Source organism: Talpa occidentalis, unplaced genomic scaffold (assembly GCF_014898055.3).
Source record: "Talpa occidentalis isolate TD23 unplaced genomic scaffold, MPIMG_talOcc4v2.1 talOcc4.7, whole genome shotgun sequence".
Classification (NCBI taxonomy): domain Eukaryota; kingdom Metazoa; phylum Chordata; class Mammalia; order Eulipotyphla; family Talpidae; genus Talpa; species Talpa occidentalis.
The window spans coordinates 128,064,267-128,084,578 of NW_023605083.1; the positions used below are offsets into that span (position 1 = coordinate 128,064,267).

A 20,312-nucleotide genomic window follows, 5' to 3' on the forward strand; every position below is an offset into this window, starting at 1 on the left:
GATGGCGTCTCTTTCTCTTCTCATAAAGACACCAGTGCTATTCAATTCAGGTCCTACCCTTTTAACTTCATTTAAGCTGTTATCTCCTTAAAGCCTCAGTCTTTAAATATAGCCACATTGGAGGTTAGGGCTTTAAAATATGAACTGGGAATATGGGGAGTCTTGTTGGGGGAGACACAATTCACTGCATCAGTGTTAGCAAAAATAATAGTAGCAACAGCAGCAAGAAACACTCACCTAAATAAGCCTGTACAAGTATATTGCATTGATTTCAAGGGGCTTGTGGTCACCAGTTGCAATGGTCTTAACATATAAAGATATGGGAAATTAAGATCGATGATGTTTTAGTACTTTTATGTGAGGGTAGACCTTGTATCATAAGAGCATATAAAATCAGAGACATGCTTCAAAATTGTATGTAAGATATGTATTTTAAAATTTCCATCAAATCAATAATTCAAATTCTGGCTGCAATGATTAACTTTAACAGATTTCAAATCTCCTTTATGGTCATGAGAGAGAAAAACTGTACTGTACAGTGTAAAATCTGAAAAATGACAGAAAAGAATAATCAACAAATTACAAAAAGCTAACACTTTGCTGCTGTGTGATCAATTGAGTCCCTTCCTTCAACATCACATTGTACCTTATTTTGTACTTTAATACATCAAAAAGATCAGAAAGTAATCAACATTTTGAAGTTCACAGAAAGAAAATTAAACTATCTCTGTATCACTCTCAAAAGCATGAACAATCCTATAATAAATGCATTTTTAACTTACTGAACCCTGGGGTTTGGTTGCTAGTCCAGAGGCTGTGTGTCTGGGCTCTCCCTGATCTGATGCCACATTCCTATAACAAGTAAGATTACTGAGAAATATGATGACATGAGTTTCAGTAGTGTTTGGTACCACGTCTGAGATAAGGTGTATTAATTCTATAAAACAGCATCTTTTAAAAAGTCACGAACTTAAAGAGTAACAGGGTATTTGGGGCTTCAGGGCTCTTCCTGTGGGAGAAGCTTCCACTTCACTGAAGGGTGAAGTTCTTCATCAAAATCATCCAGCTCCTGCTCTTTGGAGAGCTCCAGGAACACCTGGTCAGGAGTGGGGGGTAAGAAACAAAGACAGCGAAGTCAACCTACCTCCTGCAGATCCATGTGCGTGCAAAGCAGAGTTACATACTATATTCATGGATAGTCCATGGATATTCCATGCAGGATGTAACACCACTGAAAATGACCCACCTGCTCCAGCGTGGACTGCGAGAGGCTGTACTCCTCCAGGTCGAAGCTCTGCTTCACTGCATAAAGGTAGACACATGTCAGGGGCATGCACACTTTCTATTCAGAGAGTTTTACCAACCATGTACCAAAAGAATATACAAATAGACTTTAAATATAAAATATAAAGTCATAAATACCCCCGGACTAAATATGGGGATGCAAATTCACTAGAGTCCTGTAACAGGGTTGTAAAACCCCATTGTCTGAGTTTGGGCAGAGGCACCACAAGGACACCAACTGTGTCCCTAAATTCAAGGCCACCTCTTCTGTCAAGCTGGCACATTCGATGTAGCCCAAGTCCCCATCACTGTTTTCTCTCCTAGTTGCTTTGGAACTAATGTTGGTAACAGTCTGTGCTTTCTAGCCTCAGGCCATTTGCAGGGCTCCAAAACCTAAGTATCTTCAGTATTCTCTTCCAGTTTATAGTCTCTTGTAATTGTGGACTATGACTATGACCCTAAACTTGCAAAATAAAAGGGAGATAATAAATAGAAAGGGGGGCCTGGAAAGCAAAGGTCTGCCTGGACAGTTACCAGCTTGCTGTGACACCCTCTTTCCTGCCTCCATGAACAGAGACAAGGTGAGGGTGGCCTGCGATTCGGACCATGAGGGCTGGTCCTTGACTCATGTCGGGAACATGCAAAGAAATGCTGTGGGTGGCAGGTGGCCCTGCACATTCAGGGGAAACAAGAATGTTGTGTGTTTCTCATGGACTTCAAAGGGCAGGTATCCTAAAAGGATCTCCTGGAAAGGTGAAGGGATTCCAAGGCAGGAGCCCAGGGGTTGCAGGAGGCTCACAAGACACCCAAAGAAGCATCCTCACCAGGCCTGGGAGGCTGGAGTTAGTGGTCATAAATCAGAAAGAAGAAGGAGTCTTCAAGGAACCCACAAAAGCACCCCATAAAGGAAGGGTCAGCAATGGTTCATGTCCACACAGTTGACTATGGTACAGTTTTAATAATCAAATCAAGCTTCCTTCCCCTTATAAGCCTTATCCTCCACCCTATAGAAACCCCAAACCTCAGTTTATGAAAAGGGAACAAAGAAAGAGGAGAGGTAAAATGAACCACCCCACTTTCAAGCTTCAGGGCTCCAAAACCTAAGTTTTGTCTGACCTGGAGGAGCATGAGAGTCTAGATTTTTGTTGCAGCTTGCATCAGTCAGAAGTGACCTGGTTGTAAGGCAGAACAGTTGATGGAGCCAGACAAAGGATTAGTCAGGGGTCATGTGTTCTGCCTGCCGACTGCTGGGCTTAGCTTAGTAAATAAATATAATACAGCTGAGAATGTCACTGTGTCTAAGCTAACATATGAAGAAAAAAATGCTAGCTTGCATCTCCATATTTTATACTCTGTATAATCTTCACAGAAGGGAGCAGGAAACACCCTAATTTTTCTCCCTCAATGAGAACTTCTGATTTAGCAAATTTAACACAGAAGAATTCAGAAATGGGAGGCAACATTTTTGAACTCAGAAATATAAGAAGTCTCTTATGTATTCTAGGAAGGCAGCCATCCTGGAATATCTCCCTCCCTGCTCTAAATGAGTTATAAAACTCTTCCTGCTGATCAGAGCCTGTATTCTTCCCATTTGGAAGACATAAATGTGGTCACTGGGTCAAAGTGGTCAGTGTGGAAAAATGACCAGCAGGATGTGAGAGTGAAAAGGAAACCCATTAAGGAGGATCCTAGCCTTGTCTCAAGGAGAAACATCTATTTAAAGACTCACATGCCTGGAGTCTGGAATGGCAGGCAATAGCAAGAGAGGAACAGTCCAGAAAGAGAGGGAGGGAGTTCAGCTCTTCATCAGATGTCATACAATGATGTCACAGGCAAAAACCGAGTCCAGGGTAGACTGACGCAATATGTTAAGACCAAAAGCTAGAGAAGGATTATGGCTTATCCTGCCTTAACAAAGAAGCCCTCCTAGTGAGGATCTACTGCCATCTAAGAGTACACAGAGACATAAACATCTTCTTCCTGTTTGCATGAATTTGGCTCCAAATTCAATAGTCTCTGCTTCCCATAGCCTCACTCATCTAGGGCAGGATTTCTCAACCTTGGCAGGAAGTCTGATCATCCTTTGTTGTGGGAGAGGCTGATCTGTGCACTGTAATGTGTTTGGCAGCAAATCTGGCCTTGACGTACTAGATACAAGCTGCTTCCCACAACCCCATCCCCAGCTGTGACAATCAAAGATATGGCCAGATATTGCCAAATCACACCTGGTTGAGAACCACCGATTAAAAGTCTTGATAATTTACTCACAGTATAATACCACAGCTCTGTCTTCATGCACTTTTTACACTGTTTTAACTGTATCTGTTTCCCAAGGTCTTCTCTTACCTATCTCTAATTTGAAGAAAGCTTGAGATAAAGGTTGCACATCCTCAACAGGCAACTTATAGACCATCAGGGAGGAGTATCTGTAAGGAACAGAGTAAAGAATCTGAGCTCCAAGTTTCAATCACAGCCTGTCGTATATATCGCTCTTACAATGATCTTGAGGTTACCCAACACAGTCAGGTGTGTGTGTCCAACTGCAGTTAAGACTGAATCACCAGGGCCTCCCTGGTGGCCTAGGGGTTAACTCTCAATGCTATCATGGCCTGAGTTCGATCCCTGGCCAGGTAGCTGACCCACATGGTGCAGCAGACCTCTCCTGTCTCTCCCGCTGCTCCCTTCAGCAGTGTATTTCAGTAGATCTGCCTGTTCTGCTCCCCACTCTGTCTCTGGTGAATACTCTCCCCCCACCCCACCCCCCACCCATCTCCAGCTATACCCAAGTTCTTCCTGCCCAAAAATAAATAAATGAAATCTTAAAAAAAAAAAAAGATTGAATTGCTGAGGCATAGGTGCTTTGAGCAGGGAAAATGTATTTCAGTTGGTACCAACCAGATTAGCGTGATAGTCTTCCAAGCTTTGCTATGAGGTTTTTTTTAATATTTCCTTTTGGCTGCCAATTGAATTATATCATTATAGCATGGATTATAACATGGATTCCTCCCTCCCGCAGTAAATTTGTATTGTGGTTACATGCATTTGGCTTGCATCGTGAGTGAAATCTTCCTGCACATGGAAGTTCTCACTCTCAAGATCCCAAGCCTGATAAAACACAACCACAAAAAAGGAACAACCCCGTCCTTAGTTCCTTTAAATGCAATTATCTGTGCAGCCTTGGAGAAGCAGCGTGTGAACGCTCTTTCCCTCTAGTAGTGTCCTCTACTATGGCAGATACTCTAGAAGGCCCTTGAGAAAAGTCTCCTTTTTACTCTAGAGGGAAATTTAACTATTTTCCTGCCTACACACTTTTTTTTTTAAAAAAGATTTATTTATTTATGCATGCAAGAACTGGGGTACAGGTCAGAGGCGTGTGGGGGTGAGAGGATTTACCAGAGACAGAGGTAGGAACAGAACAGGCAGACTGACTGAAATACACTGCCGAGGGGAGCAGTGGGAGAGTCAGGAGAGGTCTGCTGTGCCATGCGGGTTGCTTCTTGGCTGGGGATCGAACTTGTGATTCAGTGGCTGCGGATAGCTTCATAGGTTGCATCTTAACCCCTTGCGCCACCACTCACTTTGAAGGGTAGAGAAAGATTAGCTTCCTCCCCAACAGCTTGTTTTCTAGTAACTAAGTACTCTTATCATAGAGTTAAAAAGATAGGCAGATAAAGCTTTTGTTTCTCACTATTATGGAAAAGCATAAAAATGGCCAAGATGAAAACAACCAACACCTCACTTTACCTTTGCTGCCGAGCAGCCTGGGGGAAAAGCCTCAGAATTTCATTGTGGAGAGGCTCCACTTGCTCAGGCGTCTTCACCTTCATCTCCAGCAGATAATCCTTGCCAAATTTGCTTTTCAGGTGTTGGATGGAACCAATACATCTGCAGGCAGCAAATTGAGGTTAAGCAAGAAAAAGGAGCGAGAAATCTATCATGGATGATTTTCAGCTGAAACAGCCAGCTACACCAATGCTCACAGAGACATCCCTATGCAGGACAAGGACTTGTTCAGGGCGGGCCAGGGGTTCAAGGGTGGGCATGGATGGGCACCCACCTCAGCCTTCCAGACACCATGATGGCCACGCGGTCACACACGGCTTCAGCCTCTGTCATGTAATGGGTGGTGAGGAGGGCACCCTTCTCTGTGTTCCCGAAGGTGGCTCGGATGGCCTGCCTAGTCAGGGCGAGGAAATGTTAACTAGTGGGATGTTCAAGGTCACACATATACACATATGCTTTATATATATATATATATATATATATATATATATATATATATAAAGCTATCAGTGTAGACCAGAAATAGAAAGGGCTTTTGGAGGGACAGCAGGTGTGAAATAACCAAACTCTTGGTTAGAATGTACAATTCATAGCATGACTTGAACAGAATGTAGAGAATGATACTGGGTAAGAGGATGTTTTGAAGAAGACTCGATTGCTGAAAAATCAAAAACAGTTATCAGAAACAGAAACAGTCCTAGGGGAAAAGACAGGAAATGAGGAAAACTTATTTAAAAGCATAATAATAATGACAAATTCCCTAAAGTACAAAATGATAGATTTCAGAATATTTTTAAAATAGTGAAAGAATTATTGAGGATTTGGAATTTTTTTCCTCCATAAGAATTGTATGTCAGGTGATGTTGCAGGAAGATTTAAAGCTTAATAATAGATTTGGTTAAATATAAAAAAAGAGCCCTGAAGATCCAAGATAAATGTAAGATTCTTAGATTATTAAGTCGTTAGATCTTTTTCTCCTTAGCAAAAACTAGCTGTGATAAGACATCTGATTTCCCCATTAACATTGCTTTCCTTAAATGTGGATATCTTTCATTTTACAAATAACTACATTTCTGATGGTCAGTTGTTACAGGGATTATAAATTCACTTAGATTTACTCATGACCCCTCACCACATTTGCTGCTGCCCCTCGGGGTCCATTCCTGTGGACGGCTCATCCAGAAGCACCACCGACGGGTTTCCCAGGATGCTCAGTGCAAAGCACAGCTAGAATGAGAGGAACAGTGTCTGGAACAGCCTAGATCTGTGGGTGCACAGAGGAACCCAGGGCCCCGTACTACCTTTCTCTTTATCCCCTCGGATAAGGTCTTCACAGGAAGCTTCAGCTGCTCCTGCAGCTTGAGCGCCTCCACCAACCTAGAGGAAATTGTGAGTCAATTCACTTTTCCCGGCACAACAGGGAAGGCATGTGGGAGGATGGGCGGATCAGAGCAAACACTACAGTAGAGACATATTAAAGAGTGTGTTCAGGGCCTCCCCGGTGGCACAGTGGTTAAGTGCTGGGCTGCGAAGCTGCCTGCAGCCTCTGAAGCGCCGGTGTGATCCCTGACCAATGGCGAGGGTCCCACATGGCAGGCAGACCTCTCCTGCCTCGCCCGCTGCTCCCCTCAGCAGTGTATTTCGTCAGTCTGCCTGTTCTGCTCCCCGCTCTGGCTCTGGTGAATCCTCTCACCCTCCCGCACTTCTGACTGTACCCAGTGCTTGTATAAATAAATCTTTAAAAATAAAAAAAAGTGTGATCAGAGTGATCCTAAGATTAAAACTACTTAGGATACTTTATGAACCTTTCAGGGTACTCAAACATATTTTCAATGACTTCTTTTCATATTAAGAGCAAGCAATAAACTTTCTCTATAGGCTTAAAGTGAAAGATGACCAAGTCTCCCCAAGATGAAGAGGTCAGAGTCTCCCTTCCTTCATTTTATGGATATGCCATTACTGTTACACACCCCTGCCCCCCCCCCATAGAGAAGACATGGTCCCCTGCATACCTAGCAATGGCCACGGTGGCGTCCGCCTTCCTCAGCCCTTTGACAGCGGCAAACACCTCCAGGTGCTCCTTCACCGTCAGGTTGGGCCACAGTGCGTTCTCCTGTGGGCAGTACCCCAGGAACCCCAGGGGCTCCCCTCCACTGCTCCCTTTTAAAATCACCTACACCAAAAGTTCATCCTCACATTCTGTCCAAAACTGTGTGGTGTTTGTGCACACAGTATGTGTATTTCAACAATTTCCTCCTCTTACACACATGAGTGATAAAAATACAAAAGTAAACAAGAAACCACTGAGCTCTGGAGCTCTGGAGGAGAGACAACATAAACTCAAATGCAAAGCTAGTCCACCATTATAGTTTAGATCTTGTCAGTTCCCTCATGGGTTGAATGCAAGTTTGCTTATTTAGCTACCTATTGTTTATCTTCAAACATTCAAAGGATAGATGCTTGTTGAGGAGTCTGTCTCTCCAATGTTAAAATAGTTATAGAGTCTGTCTAATGAGTTTTTTGTGAGGATTAAATAAACTAGTGGTCCTTGGGGATGATCCTCTAGACAAAGTGTCCAGGGACATTTCTGCTTGTCACAGAAGGTGACAGTTCAGGAAGGCCAGGGATACTGCTGTACTTCCTGAGACACATAGGACCGTACCTCACAATAAAGGTAATCCAGTGCAAAATGTCACTAGTGCAAATCTTGAGGAACCCTGAACTAAGGTAGTCAACAAAAAGCTCTAAGCACTAGTATGGCACATATAAGCCAGTAAACACGTGATAACATACATCATTTTTTGAACCAATAATATGCTTATAACATGTTATATAACAACAGACTATGTGCTCATAATGTGCTAGTGGCAATAATACTAGGTAATGTGTACCAGTGTTTGCTCCGTGTCCAAATGTAAATATTTTATGTTTGAATTACTTTGTTTTCAGAAAAATCCCATATGAGTTAGGCATGAGTTTTATCACCCCTGATTTATTATTTGAGAAAGCTGATGTCTGTAGAGGTTTAGAAACTTATAAGAAGTCACACAAAGTAAGCCTGGGAGTGCAAATACAAGCCCTTGACCTTGATATAATATTCTGTCCCTGGTACAAAGGAGGAGAGAGCTAGTTAACCTCATAGGGCTTTCCATTCAGAGAGAGAAATAGAAAATAAACAAGGAATGAATAAACAAACAATTACTGATAGTCCTTGCTTAATGCTTTCAAGGACATAGATGCATTAAAGAATAAAAGGGGATCATCATGTTCTATTCTATTTTTTTTGGAATTTAAGCAATTATTATTTTTTTCTCTCATCTGTAATCTCTATATTCTTAATTCATCCTGGAGCAGCATGACTGTTGTGCTTCAAGAATGTCAATGTGTCTACAGTAATACCCTCTGTTGCTCAATTTATCTACAGTTACCAGCCAAACTATCATACCAACTGGGCCAGGAGATGCCTCAACAATTGTTAGAGACTTGCTCTTGCAAGTCTTGCTCTCAGAAAAGACCTGTGAAGTTTTACTTGCTAATGGGCTCTCATTGTTACACAAGTCATCTAGAATTTTTAGTTGTGGCATATTAAAGATGAAGATTTATATCTTACACAGGCTGAACTTGTCATTATTCTAACAGTGGTTTCTGACGTGATGCTGGATAAAGCAATGTAAGTCAGCAAGTTCTCAGAATACACTAGTCAACACAGCAGAGGTCTCAGAATATCTGTCTTCTTTTAAGTTATTAAAGGGTAGTAGAGATAATTTGTAACCCTTTTAATATCTATTTTTGGAATTAATGAGGGGAATTTTTGATTAATCTTCATTTGATACATAAATTGCACTGATTAATAAAAAGGATCATCTATATATGTAATTTTTGGCTTGTCATAATATTCATTGTGAAACATTTTTTCTAGGCAACACTACTGACCATATTTCTGTGGCTTTTACTCACCTGCCCCGCAGTTGGCTTGGCGGCTCCGGTTATCATCTTAATAATGGTACTTTTACCAGCTCCATTGTGTCCTAAGAGACCTATAACTTCACCTGAGAGAAAAGAGAATTACAACTGTAAACAATTACAATAAAAAGTAAATAAGTACTATTTGAAGATTCACTACATGTCAAGTTCTATGTCAAAAGTGCTGTATACAATAATTCACTTATTCTTCAAGCACACACCAACCTTCATTTTACAGGCAAGGAAATGGAGCCATAAAGAGTATGAATAACTTCCCCAAGGTCCTGCAGCCAGTAAGAGGTTGAACTGGAAATTTGTAAGAAATTTTGATTCCCAAGGCTGCTGCAGTTAACCAATGCTCCCAGAAAATGTGCTTTGCTGGAAATGAAGAAATGCCACTATGTGCCAACATGTTCCCTTGTCATGTTATGAATTAACTGTATTACTTAAAAAATCATACTACTTAAAAAAATTTTATCACTTAAAAACATGTTACTTAACAAAGACCATCTTCTTGTTTGCTTGTATTAGCAGAACAGACATAACTGTCTTCCTAGGCAAAGGAAAGCATTGTTATAATGATGACTGAAGCCCTCAAGTTGCATCTTCAACCTGAGGCTGATAAAACATTGGCTGCTTTTCCTGTTTGTCAATACAGTGCCCCAGATTCAGATGGTGTTCCCTTCAAAAGACCTCATCTTCAGAGGTCAAGGTCATTCTGCTTATGGAAGTATGGCTTCCAATTTTTCTTTTGTTAATATTTATTATATATATATATACACACACATATATATACACATTATTGTTCATTTTTGTGCAATGTCTGATTTCTCCTCTCAGGTGTAGTCCCCATAGCATTCCCACTACCAAGTCGCCAGTGAAACCATCACCATATTCTCTTGTGCTCTTTTTGCCCCTGTTTTAATCCCTCTCCCTACCCCTCCCCTGCTAAATGTCTCTGATTTATAGTTGCCCAGTAGTTTTTCTCTCTCTTTTATTTTTCCCTGATTCCTTTATTTGGTTCCCCTATATTCCTCCTATAAGTGATACCATTTGGATTTTTCTTTTTCCTTCTGAGTTAATTAACCGAGCATAATTCCTTCAGGCCCCGTCTATGTTGCTGCAAAAGACATGAGTTTATCTTTTTTGATTGCTGAATAGTATTCCATTACAAAGGAGCAAAGAATATGCAATGAAACAAGTATAGTCTATTCAATAAATGATGCTGGGAAAACTGGACCACCACATGCAGAAAAAATGAAACTAGACTACTACCTTACACCATGCACAAAAACCAACTCAAGATGGATAAAACACATGAACATAAGACCTGAAACCATAAAATATATAGAAGAAAAAACAGATAAAACACTCCATGACATACATCTCAGAAATATCTTTAAAGACTCATTTCATAAAGGAAAGAAAGTGATGGAAAAGATAAACAACTGGGACTACATCCAACCTTTCTTAATGCAGAAAGATACATTTCTTGTGGCTACTCTTTTCTTTCTCTTGGCAAAGCAACTTTTCTTTTTGCCTGCATATTCCTTCCGTAGACAACTGGCAATGACAACTGGTTTCTATAAAAAAAGAAGAAATTACAAGACCAGTTTTACCTTGAAATCAGTGCATATTCCATACTCTCTACATCTTCCCTGACACAAAATCATGAACCAAACTTATCCCTCCATTGGAGCTGCCATTTTCTAGATAAATCACCCCAGTCTATATTTCTGCAGGAAAAAGACAGGTTATGCCGTGTTTGTGTGTGTCCTTCAGAATAAATGGCATCTGCCAAACCAACAGGTCTGCTAAGACCCACACACTCACACGTGTCTACACACCCACACCTCTCAGAGGGACTCTCTTCTAATTGCTTACAGTAAGCTTTACTCAGTTTATAAAACTCATAAAGCCTTTCTTGGGCTTTGTCCTGGTTAACTTTATTCACCAAAAATATGACCTTGGAAAGAGATTAACAAGTGTATGTCCTTTGTTCTCTTATTTTTGTTGGCACCACATATCCACTGAAGTCGAGTAATGAGCTCTCAGTGCCACAATGAGAGAATCTCAAAGTGTTCTTCAAAAATGAAGATTAGAAAGGCGCCTCCTGTCTGCCCAAATCCCTCAATGAAGCACATTTGCAGAAGCTCTACCTCTTCAAAGTCTGACACAGTCACAGCATTTGCTGTTCTCCTCTTTCCATCTGCACATCCTCATCCTCTCCTTCAGGTTCTTCTGGGTTTGGAAAAACATCACTGATTCTGGGTGAAATCCTGAAATTAAAACAGTGGGGCAATAAAAGGTTTTCAGTTGGAAAACTTGCAATGAAAATATTTTTTTTTATATTCTGCTCCCAATTATTTGAACAGATTAACAGTGAGGACAGGGGATCTCCATCTCTCTGCTCTGCACCATCTGCCTTTCAAGCAACCTAGTGTCCATGAATAAGTCAAATGATGTGACTCTCATATCATTCCTGCTTTTGTCTTTTATCCTACCAATCCTGACTATTTTCAATTAAAAAAAAAAAAAACAAAACAGTCCATGCTCTTAGGCAAAGGATTTGGGAGCAGAGTTGCAAGAGAAAGGAATTCGGAACTCTAATATTAACACAGAGATTTGGGGATTCTGAGCACTTTGTAAGAACCATGGATTGAAATATTTGGAAGCAGAGATCTATCTTACAAAATCCAGGACACAGATTTACCAGTAATGGAGTGTTGTTGCTTCTTGGGAAGATGTGTCAGAACTGCTCTGTCCTGACTGGGACCAGGCTAATTCATTCCTTCATCACCTCCACCCCTGTCTCTCTCCCTCATGTCATCCCAGAATTCTGTTGTCAGCTCATTTCCTAAGCCTTGGCTATCATCTTGTCTCTCTCCTGCTCTGCCACCTGCATTAGACTTGAGCTTGATTTGTATTTTGTGGATGATATAAGGTTTTCAAAGCACCCGTGTCTTTGTTTCCTATTTTGTAATTTGAAAGACATTTCCTACACTTCCCTAGGCCAAGACTCTCTGATATCTAGCCTCAATTTAGTTTTCCATTATCCTCCAACACCAACCTTTCAGTTCATTCCACTTGCCTACAGGAAGGTGGCATTATTTCAACTTTTGTTCTTTTGCCTAGCCTATTCATCTTCTTAGATTGGTTGTATACATCCAAATGCTTATATATACTTTCCCACTATTTTGAAGAGCTTATTTTTGTATTAACTTTCATCTAGTGTGTCAGTGAAATTAAGATCTCCCTTAATTTTTCAGTTTCTCAAGTATGTGAATATGACATCCCTCACCAAGTCATAGCTCATTGAAGCACTGTGAATTATGGATTTGGAAACAACACAGTCCCTTAAAAATATCCATATACAATATATCTTACTGGGTTAATATAGGCATATTAAAATGTCTTAAAGCAATGAATATGAAAATAAAACATGAAATTCTATTTGAATTTCTCAACCTGAACACAGGATCTTTTCTCATTGATTTCTTCCTAATGTTCATTTCCAGACATCGTAGGACAAAAAGAAAAATGAAAAAATGAAGGTAAGGCTAGGGGAAAAAAAGACAATCAAAATTAGCATCACCATAAAGAAAACCATTTCAATGCTAAGTTTATTTAGAGAATTTAATCATATCTAAAGGTTGATTTGATAACAATTCACAAGATTAAAAGATAACTTATTCAATAGTGTGTGATGCTCTCATGGTTACCATCACTGCTTTGCAGAGAAAGCAGGTCAGAAGCAGAAGTAGTAGTAAGTTGATATTAGTATCCTTCATGGTATTTAGAGTTTGGACTTCACACCCAGTGTCAGAAGATCATTATAAATATCATATAAAGATTATGTGTGTGAGTGTGTGTTATTTCAAATGACTGAAGTGCCAAATATTTCAGTACAGAAATTAAAACTTTAATGTAATGCAAAGCATGCAAGAACATTTAAATGGAAATGTCTCCTTACTATTAGCAGTGCCAAAAATACAATATGTTCTTCTGAAGCTCCTAAGTAATCCACTGAATCTGGAGAAATCTGTAAAATGGGGAAAAACTGTGTTCAGATGAGCCTTCATCTATTCATTGACCTCATAAGGTAGATTACTGTCCACTTCATGACCCTAGAATTACACAGGATTCACGCTTGTGCATCAGGTCAAATTCCATTACTGACTGTACAGGTGTCTGGTGTCTATCTCCTTGCTTCCAAGGTCACCATGACCTGCTAACCTGTGCTTGGCTCTAAGCTTAGATGCTTTTAGATGCAAGTTATAAGGATCCACCCTGCTGGGAGAACCCCCAGAAGCCAGGGGCAAGGTTTTCTCTCTGCATAGGAGCCCCTTCTCTCTCCTTCCCAGCAGCCCTAGAACCATTACATTTCTCTGTCCCATGCCCCACCCACTTTTGAGACTAATCACGACAACCCCTAATTTCACATGCATCCATGTGAGAATGTGGTTTTCATTAGATGTACAATATAATTTGAAACATCCCTCAATGCTTTAGTGAATGAACAGTGAAGGGTCACTTCTGTTTCTTGAGCAATATTTCCTAAGACTTTCTTTCTGAGCAACTATAAGTTGCTGTAGCAAATCTCAAACCATCATAGCCACTTACCTTCTAAGATGGACTTTTCCCCATTGGATGATCTTCTAGGACCCTGACATCAAAGCTCTTGCTGCCCTAAGTGTCCCTCACTGGACACATCCACAATAAACCTCAGGCCCCCTGACCTTTGCCCTGTCTGCAACATTTTAATTTTTCAGCTGTTACTCTATAATTTGGAGTTGAGGAACCTTCAACCTACCAATCCCATCCTTTTTTCACTGTCCACAAACCCCTTCATTCCTTCATATCTTCATTTCTTAGCTTGGAAACTATGGTCCCTTGTTGCAAGTCCTCACTCAAGACCTCCATGCTTTTGTCAGGCTCACCTTTCAAAACACTAAGCTTGTGTCCTCCTCACTCTCCACTCACCTGAAATGCATCTGAGAAGCAGATGATGCCACAAAGACACCCAACTTTCCTAACTTCACCTGAAAAGGCAGGCAGGGGCCCCTTAACACTGCCTGCCAATTCTACTCACCTATTCACTGAAATAAATGCTCACCTCTATCCCTAAAATTCATCTCACTGCTAGTTGAGAACTTCACCTCTTTCCCTAAGGAAGTAGACTCAGAGGGAAGACTGACTCTCTAAACTCAGGCCAAACCCTAGCCTCCTTTTTCATTAAAACTATACTTATTCTGTAGATTACATTACCTAGTCCTGTGGTTTTAAATATCCCTTAGATGCCGATGCATCTCAGGCATCTAGTTTTAGTTTCAGGCTCTACAGAGAACCACACCCTGACTTTCAGACTCACATGTCCAATGGGCCATTGGACATTTCCCATTGTGTGTCTACCAGAAGTCTTAAACTTAACATCTACAAAATTAACAGAGAAAAAGCATCCTGTCAGCTTCACAGTAAGGTTATTTGTTTCCAGGAGCAAGGGTTCTCAAGAGAACTGTAAAATTCTATGACTGTGGAGTTGCCTTTGACCTTCATGAACCAAGGCAGGGCTTCCTCTTGAGTGAGAACATGATTCTTGCTTGAGGCAAGATAGTTGGCTTCCCAAAGACAGACTTCAGGTCTTATACAGCTAAGAACTGACTTTATCTACATTTTCACAACATTTAAGGCTTTTTCAATGGCCAAAAATGCCATGATACTAGAACAGATGTGAGATTACTTACCTCAGAAAAAATTAACAGAGAGCCAAGCATTGCGAAGGGCGGGATTAATAGGGTGCAGAGAAGTAGCCCTAGAAATCCATATTCATTTAGATCAATAGCAACAATTGGGAAGACAGTGACCTGAAATATTCAAGTGAAAGGATAAACGAACTGTTGGAGAGAGAAGTCATCAATTCAGATATGAGACCTGGAGACAGAGCTGAACTCAGTTTATAAATGGTATAGATCCACCCTATGGTGTATGTCCTATAGGCCTGTGATTATCTAACACTATAGAATTCTCTAGAGAGCAATATTAATTTGCCATTCTGTTTAGTACAAAGATTCAAATGTTTGCCCTTGATTTACTTTCAGATGGTTTAAAAATAAAATAATAGGCATTGCATGCATACTTACAATTAAGAAAAAAAATGACCAAATGCCACTATTTTTTCTCCCATTGCGAAAAATGAATGAAATAACATAGGTCAAGAAAACAAGAGATGAGACATATCCGATACTACAGAGGATCTGAAAATAAGCATATTAAAGCTAGATAAGGTAAATGCTATCTAGGAAAGTATTCATACATTAAGCTCAATTCTTATTCATCCATTAAGTTCAAACTTTGCGATAGCAAAGGTAACTTGAAGTTTTTGGTTGATGATTAAAAATGTTACTGTGGTCATGAAAAAGTCTAATAAAATCATCTCAGAAGGTTTGCCACTTACCTGAACTAACAGGTTTTGAATTATAAATATAATCTCATCTGGGCTAAAAACATAATCCATTATTTGCATCAGGAGGAGGATCAAGAAGTACAGCGGAATATCGACCAGTGCCTGACCAAACCAGTAAGCAGAGGGGTAGAGGCCTGAAATCCACAGCTGGGAGTGAGCTTTGTTCTGAAAGAAATGGAAGAATCATTAATGTCCTTGAAGAGTTTAGGCTTGAGAAATTGCAAACATGTTTGATTTAGCAAAAAAATTGTCATTGCTTCCCTCCTGCTTCAGGGGCATAAATAATGTTGCAGATCACATGATCACCATATTGTCTAAAAGTAAAATGTGCCAAACAACATCACTAGCTCCCATCTCATCACAGAGTGGGCATCGCCTCAATGAAAAGATGCTTTACTTTCCATTCCAAAGCTCTTTTCTCCTTTGACACTAAGAAAACTTGTGCATGACACAAAAGTTCAACAGATGTTGGTTTACAATTTTTTGTTAAGATTCTTAAATTGCATGCGGAATGTCAATGATGCAGTCATACCTGGCATTTTTTTTTGTGTAAAAGAAAGGGGCACCAAATGAGTCAATTTAATTAGAAGTCTTTAGTTTGTCATGAACAAGGGTATCATTCAAATGTTACACTTATGTCGTGATATAAACCATATTTTTCTGCCACAGGGTTTATGGTAACACAATGTCTTAAACTATACTTGGACTTTTCTAACATTCAAGCATGACAGCAATTATAATTTCCAATCTAAAATTGAGCCTGGGTGAGGAAATTTATTAGGTAAAAATGATAAAACTCATGACTTCACCCTTCACTAAGTCTGGGGGTGAGAAAGCGACCAGCACAAGAGTACCCTGGAGAGGCAGGACCTTTGGTCAGGCTTCTTGAAATTTTATAAAAGTATCATGAAAATGAAGTTCTGGTGGGTCAGTCCTTTTCAACAATAAGTCTAGGTGCTATGGCAAATTGGCAAGGGCTGTTTTACTGACCTTTACCACCAGCTGGAAATAGAAACCATCATAGAGGGAGGGGAGGTGATGATGTCAATGGGTAAGTGTCCACAAATAAAGCTGTAAGTGATACACCAGGTAAAACTGCCTTCGCCTGTTAGTTGATGATACTTCCTAAGTGTCCTACATGAGGCCCTATATTTTTTTAAAGAAAAATAGCATCTTCTTCATCTGTGTTAACTTTAAAATGATTGATTATTTATGGCCTCCAGCACATAAATTAGATTCACCACCTACATATAATTTATGGTCATAGGATTGGAAGGATTGTCCAAAGTATTAATAACATGTCAGGACTTTTCTTACTTTATAGTCACCGATGCTGCTCATTGCAATGTAAGGGGTAAAGCAGGTGGCCACAGGTATCCAGAAGAAGGTGTTACTCAGGTATCCATACTCATAAGACATGTGTTCCTGAAAGCATGCACAATGTGTCAAGTTGATAGCAACTAGTCATATGGTTCATTTGCACTTTCTTAACTAACTCACTCAAATGGATCCACCAAACCACACAAAGTACATCCCAAGGTTCTATTGCAACTTCTTATCCACACTCATTTTCAACCCCTCAACTTTTGAAGCAATTGGGGCATTTTGAACATGAGTCTTGATTTACTTATGAAGAAGCAAACTTTCCCAAATTGCATGAATTGGTGTAGTCTCACTGTTAACTTGTGAGATGGCATAAAACTTCTGCTCTCTGATTTTAAGATTTAGGCTGGCATTTCAGTAAAAGGAGATTCAGAGTTGAGTTTGTGGATTGTCAGTGGATGAACTACTTTACAACTCTCAGATATGGTGCTAAATCAGGTCATCTCAACATTCATGAAGACTTACTTTTCTGGTTCAACATAATGCAAAAGTAGCAAATTCAAATGATTACAGGGACCTGGCAGATAGAAATTAATGAGTAGGCTGATGCTAGGAAATAAAACTGAATAGTTATCACACACTCTGCAAGGAGGCATTGAATTATTAAAAAATTAAAGTTTTGACAAGAGGAAGTAGGATTTTGCTAGATGCTTTGATTTGATCGATAGCCCATTCCCAGTCTCAGCAGCATTTTACTCAGAAGGGAGAAGAATGGAGGGATGGGACATGTTCCAGAGAGATGTCATGCTCCTCTCTCTATTCCAAGATGCAGACTACAAAATGGAATGAAAGAGCAAATCACATCACCATCATCCACCCTGGTCCATGTCCCTGAAGCCACAAGTTGACCCTAGAGGGTTAAAATTGAATAGGAAATTGAAGGATAGCACTGGAAGAATTCTTAATAACCAAAAGAGTTCAGGAAGCTCTACAATATGCCCAAGGTGTCACATAAGGAGGACAAAAGGAGATTCAGTGGAGCAAAATGAAAAAGTTGACTTGAAGACAGTTTGTAATCTTCCTCTTCACCATGGAGATGCTGACTCAGAGGCTCTATATAGGCCTGGCAGATGACATTTAAACAAGACTGCTCCTCATTTCAACCCAGCCAGTCTCCTGATCTAGTCAAGGTTGAATTTGACTAGAGGTTCAAGATTGATCTTTAATGGAAACTTCTCTTGGTGCACTCCCAAGAGAAGTCATGTCTATAGGATTAGTGATGACTGCTCTCCTGCATTTATGTTCCTTATCACTCATCTTTAGATAGCTCAGCCCATTCAGCCTGGGGCTCATATTGCCTCATTTACTTTTAAAAAAGTCTTTGTGATGAAACTTTTACTACTTTTTGTAGATAGGGGAATCAAGACCTATGGAAATCAAGAAAGTCACATAGTCTGATCTTAAGACATTGGTCATTTCCTCCATGTTTCACTATCTAAGGTTAAAGATGTGGATCTAAGGCCACAGGTATGTATTTCCATTCTCCAATAATTATATTTTCTACTGTTCCATTGATTCTAAGTTATCTGAATAAGATTACAATGTAATGCAGTCATTGCAAAATATTGTGTGTATAGTAATTCATATATATGTAGATCTTATTCAAGAAGTTCATAAAATAGCATGTTATTTCTGCATTTCAAGTATTTTGTTGAAAACTTCTGGTGGATCGCTCTGAGAAAATATACTCACTTCAAAGTATGTGCTTCTGTCAGTCTGAATGTGTTCTGAAGAATTAAAAATTCCAAGCAGCCCATTGCTAATGATATCCATGAGGACAGGAAAGCAATTCAGCCTTTTGGTATTACATGCTATTGAAAATCTGTGATCCTAAAATATAATAAATATGCAGACTATGTTCTCAGAAAGCAAATACAATTAAATAAAAGACTATGCTAGAAAATCGTTCAAATTATTGATAATACAATAAGGTTAAAGCACCGAATGTGATTAATCTACCGTCACCCATATTATTGGGTTAATTCCCAATATACATCAAGGAATCCAGAGTTTTTGTCTCTGCCAACAATAGCACCAGTCATATAGTTAATTATGCTTAAACTCATACACACACAAAATCTCAAATGACTTTTAGCAGCAACCTGTAAAACTTCATAGTGTGCCCCTTGTTTTATTTTTTTTTAATTTATTTTTTATTTTTTAAAAGAATTTTTTATATCATTTTTTTTAAGATTTATTTATTTATTTATACAAGCACTGGGGTACAGTCAGAAGTGTGCGAGGGTGAGAGAATTCACCAGAGCCAGAGAGGAGAGCAGAACAGGCAGACTAACAAAGTACACTGCTGAGGGGAGCAGTGGGCGGCAGGAGAGGTCTGCGCGCCATGTGGGACCCTCGCCTGGCACCCGGCCAGGGACCAAACCTGAACTGCAGAGGCCGTGGGCAATTCTCATCCCAGCGCTCAACTGCTGCACCACTGGGGAGGCCCCCATGTGCCCCTTGTTATAACAGCAGTTTTTGTTTCAAAATGTGAGAGATCTATTTTATAAATAAAGATTGTGGCTATTGGAGACGTGGAAGGCAGACAGCTGTTGTGATGGAAGCCTGGGTTTTCACAAATACAGAGCTTGTGAAAGAAAGTTTGCATGTGGAATCTCTTTAAAAGTGACATTTTAAGCCTGTTTCCCAATATATGTAAATCATATCATTACTGCATAACTTAAAATTATATATTGCTGTATATCAATTCTACTTCAAGAAAACCAGGGAAAACAGTAAAATGGTATTTATATGTATTAAAATTTTGACTATATTATCTATATTGCTCAAAGTGTGGGCAAGTTTGCATCTGCATTTTTGCAATCATAAATGAATTGAGGGAATTGCATCTAGCCTGATGACTTAAAGCAAAGTGTATTCATAACAAGGAGGCTATTTTTAAAAACATTTTTTTCCTGAATATACCGAAAAACTCACCTGGTTTGGATAAGTTTGATCAAAGGTATCTCTTACATGGATATTATTTCTGAAAATTGACTCTGAGAAGCTGCAAATGACCCAACTTTGTGAGATCTTGCAGCTGTGATTTAATGCTATCTTCTCATCTTTCTCTACCAGTCCACTCTAGTGATCACCACCCAGGCCCCTACAAGGTCTACGCAGGGGATAGAAATGAATAAAATAATGTGGAGGTCACAGTCTGAAGCCAAGTTTAGAAAGGGTAACTGCAGACTGCCAGAACGGGCACATGGAGGGATTTTTCAAAAGAAGCCAGAAATTTACATTTCATGTGAACTCTTCCAATCTTATATATTACCAAATAGAGCAATCGGGTTTAATGAGACTATAAACCCCACTCCAGACTTTACTAAAGTGCGGATTCTAACTGAGTAAATCTGATCTTCAGCTATAACAAACACTTGCGTGATTCAATCACATTGGTTCATGAACCACATTTCCAGTTGCAGGAAACTAA

At 39.8% G+C, this 20,312-nt stretch overlaps 1 protein-coding gene across 1 annotated transcript in view; it reads right to left on the reverse strand.

Moving 5' to 3' along the window:
• Positions 1 to 395: 395 nt before the first annotated feature.
• Positions 396 to 20,312, reverse strand: part of ABCA9 (ATP binding cassette subfamily A member 9) — a 48,119-nt gene continuing 28,202 nt past the window's right edge. The window contains 19 exon segments of the mRNA XM_037494736.2: positions 396 to 1,096; positions 1,247 to 1,302; positions 3,631 to 3,710; positions 5,029 to 5,169; positions 5,342 to 5,461; positions 6,200 to 6,294; positions 6,369 to 6,444; positions 7,080 to 7,240; positions 9,025 to 9,116; positions 10,496 to 10,613; positions 11,190 to 11,230; positions 11,233 to 11,309; positions 12,499 to 12,590; positions 13,004 to 13,072; positions 14,775 to 14,894; positions 15,171 to 15,284; positions 15,485 to 15,658; positions 16,811 to 16,918; positions 18,569 to 18,706. Coding sequence (XP_037350633.1) covers positions 998 to 1,096; positions 1,247 to 1,302; positions 3,631 to 3,710; positions 5,029 to 5,169; positions 5,342 to 5,461; positions 6,200 to 6,294; positions 6,369 to 6,444; positions 7,080 to 7,240; positions 9,025 to 9,116; positions 10,496 to 10,613; positions 11,190 to 11,230; positions 11,233 to 11,309; positions 12,499 to 12,590; positions 13,004 to 13,072; positions 14,775 to 14,894; positions 15,171 to 15,284; positions 15,485 to 15,658; positions 16,811 to 16,918; positions 18,569 to 18,706 — 1,971 coding nt within the window. The 3' untranslated portion in view covers positions 396 to 997.